General features: G+C 64.9%; 1 protein-coding gene across 1 annotated transcript; it reads left to right on the plus strand.

The window, feature by feature from the left end:
* Positions 1-204: 204 nt before the first annotated feature.
* LOC113962632 (poly(U)-binding-splicing factor PUF60) lies at positions 205-1694 on the plus strand (the record flags this gene model as incomplete). The annotated part of the gene is made up of 2 exons (XM_027673386.1): positions 205-418; positions 1504-1694. Coding segments are annotated over 2 exons (405 nt in total), but the record flags the coding sequence as incomplete, so codon positions are not given.
* Between the last annotated feature and the right edge of the window lie 1454 nt (positions 1695-3148).

The raw sequence follows: 3148 nt of genomic DNA on the forward strand, positions 1-3148 counted from the left end.
TGTCCAACCTGACCCTCCCCTGGCACAGCTTGAGGCGGTTCCCTGTCAGCAGAGCCCGACCCCCTCCCGGCTCCCCCCTCCTGTCAGGGACTTCCAGAGCCAGAAGTTCCCCCCTGAGCCTCCTTTTCTCCAGGCTGAGCCCTCCCCCAGCTCCCTCTGGGTGCTGCAGCCCCTTCCCATGCCCATCCCACCCCTGTCCCTCAGGTGGGCAGGCCCAGCAACATCGGGCAGGCCCAGCCCATCATCGACCAGCTGGCAGAGGAGGCCCGGGCCTTCAACCGCATCTACGTGGCCTCGGTGCACCAGGACCTGTCCGACGACGACATCAAGAGCGTCTTCGAGGCCTTTGGCAAGATCAAATCCTGCACCCTGGCCAGAGACCCCACCACGGGGAAGCACAAAGGCTACGGATTCATCGGTACAAACCCATCGGCTGGGTGTGGGATGGGGAGAGGGGGGAGTGTCCTCGGCTCTCGGGGTGCTTTGGGGTTGGATTTCCCACTCCAGGGGAGGAATTGCATTGAGCATTGGGATGGGAATGAATTTGGGGCAGGGGGGAGCGTCCTCGGCTCTCGGGATGGTTTGGGGTTGGGTTTCCCACTCCAGGGGAGGAGTTGCATTGAGCATTGGGATGGTTTGGGGTTGGGTTTCCCACTCCAGGGGAGGAATTGCATTGAGCATTGGGATGGGAATGAATTTGGGGCAGGTCTGGGCCTGATCTTAGATATATAATTTATAGCAGTGGTGAGGCCCTGGCACAGGCACAGGCTGGACCCCTCTGCTCCAGAGCCAGGCTGGGAGAGCTGGGGGGGTTCCTCTGGAGAAGAGAAGGATCCAGGGAGACCTGAGAGCCCCTTGCAGGGCCTGAAGGGGCTCCAGGAGAGCTGGAGAGGGACTGGGGACAAGGGATGGAGGGACAGCACACAGGGAATGGCTTCCCAGTGCCAGAGGGCAGGGTTAGGTGGGATATTGGGAAGGAATTCCTCTGGGAGGGGCTGGGCTGGATTTCCCAGAGCAGCTGTGGCTGCCCCATCCCTGAGAATGTCCAAGGCCAGGCTGGACAGGGCTTGGAGCAACCTGGGACAGCAGGAAAGGTGCCTTGGCAGGGGGTGGGGCTGGGTGGGCGTTGAGGTCCCTTCATCCCAAAGTATTCCGTGGCTGAACAATGAGAGGATGTGTGTGAATCCCCCTCCCTGCAGACTGGGGACAAGGGATGGAGGGACAGGACACAGGGAATGGCTTCCCAGTGCCAGAGGGCAGGGAGAGATGGGATATTGGGAAGGAATTCCTCTGGGAGGGGCTGGGCTGGATTTCCCAGAGCTGCCCCATCCCTGGGGATGTCCAAGGCCAGGCTGGACAGGGCTTGGGGGAACCTGTAACAGCAGGAAACGTGCCTTGGCAGGGGGTGGGACTGGGTGGGCGTTGAGGTCCCTTCAATCCCAAACCATTCCATGATTCCATGGCTGAACAATGAGAGGATATTTATGAATCCCCTCCCCACAGAGTACGAGAAGGCTCAGTCGTCCCAGGACGCCGTGAGCTCCATGAACCTGTTTGACCTGGGGGGTCAATACCTGCGCGTGGGCAAGGCCGTCACCCCCCCGATGCCGCTGCTCACCCCGGCCACGCCCGGGGGGCTCCCCCCGGCTGCCGCCGTCGCTGCCGCTGCTGCCACCGCCAAGATCACGGCACAGGTCAGGGGGCAAGGGGGCACGGGGCAGGGGGGCACGGGGCAGGGGGGCACGGGGCAGGGGGCACAGGGGAGGGGGGCACGGGGCAGGGGGGCACAGGGACAGAGCATGGCTCAGGTGAGGGGGGAACGGGGCAGGGGGGCACAGGGGAGTGGGGCACAAGGACAGAGCATGGCACAGGGGAGGGGGGCACAGGGGAGGGGGGCACAGGGAGAGAACACAGCACAGGGGAGGGCTGGGACAGAGCACAGCACAGGGCAGGGACAGAGCACGGCACAGGGGAGGGGGGCACAGGGACAGAGCATGGCTCAGGTGAGGGGGGCACAGGGGAGGGGGGCACGGGGCAGGGGGGCACAGGGGAGGGGGGAACGGGGCAGAGGGGCACAGGGACAGAGCATGGCACAGGGCAGAGCTGGCATTGAGAGAGCATGGCACAGGGACAGAGCACGGCACAAAGGAGGGCTGGCACAGGGACACAGCACAGGGAAGGGCTGGCACAGGGGAGGGCTGGCACAGGGTGAGAGGACGGCACAGGGACAGAGCACGGCACAGGGGAGGGGGGCACAGGGGAGGGCGGGCACAGGGGAGGGCTGGCACAGGGACAGAGCACAGCACAGGGGAGGATGGCACAGGGACAGAACGTGGCACAGGGACAGAACGTGGCACAGGGACAGAACATGGCACAGGGACAGAGCACAGCACAGGTGAGGGTGGCACAGGGGAGGGCTGGCACAGGGACAGAACATGGCCCAGGGGAGGGCTGGCACAGCTCAGGTGGGGTACAAGGACAGCCAGAGCACGGCACAGGGGAGGGCTGGCACAGGGACACAGCACAGCACAGGGACAGAGCATGGCACAGGGAAGTCTGGCACAGGGAAGTCTGGCACAGGGACAGAACATGGCACAGGGGAGGGCTGGCACAGGGGAGGGGGGCACGGGGCAGGGCTGGCACAGGGACACAGCGCAGCACAGGTGAGGGCTGGCACAGGGACAGAACATGGCACAGGGACAGAGCATGGCACAGAGACAGAACATGGCACAGGGCAGGGCTGGCACAGGGGAGGGCTGGAACAGGGGAGGGCTGGCACAGAGACAGAGCACAGCACAGGGGAGGGCTGGCACAGCTCAGGTGGGGTACAGGGACAGCCAGAGCACGGCACAGGTGAGGGTGGCACAGGGACAGAACATGGCCCAGGGGAGGGCTGGCACAGCTCAGGTGGGATACAGGGACAACCAGAGCATGGCACAGGTGAGGGGGGCACAGGGGAGGGGGGCACGGGGACAGAGCATGGCACGGGGGAGGGCTGGCACAGCTCAGGGGGGTACAGGGACAGCCAGAGCATGGCACAGGGCAGGGCGGCACAGAGGAGAGCATGGCACAGGGACAGAGCATGGCACAGGGACAGAACGTGGCACAGGGACAGAACATGGCCCAGGGCAGGGCTGGCACAGCTCAG

The sequence above is a fragment of the Neopelma chrysocephalum genome, unplaced genomic scaffold, assembly GCF_003984885.1.
Source record: "Neopelma chrysocephalum unplaced genomic scaffold, ASM398488v2 Primary Assembly neopelma1_183857, whole genome shotgun sequence".
Classification (NCBI taxonomy): Eukaryota; Metazoa; Chordata; class Aves; order Passeriformes; family Pipridae; genus Neopelma; species Neopelma chrysocephalum.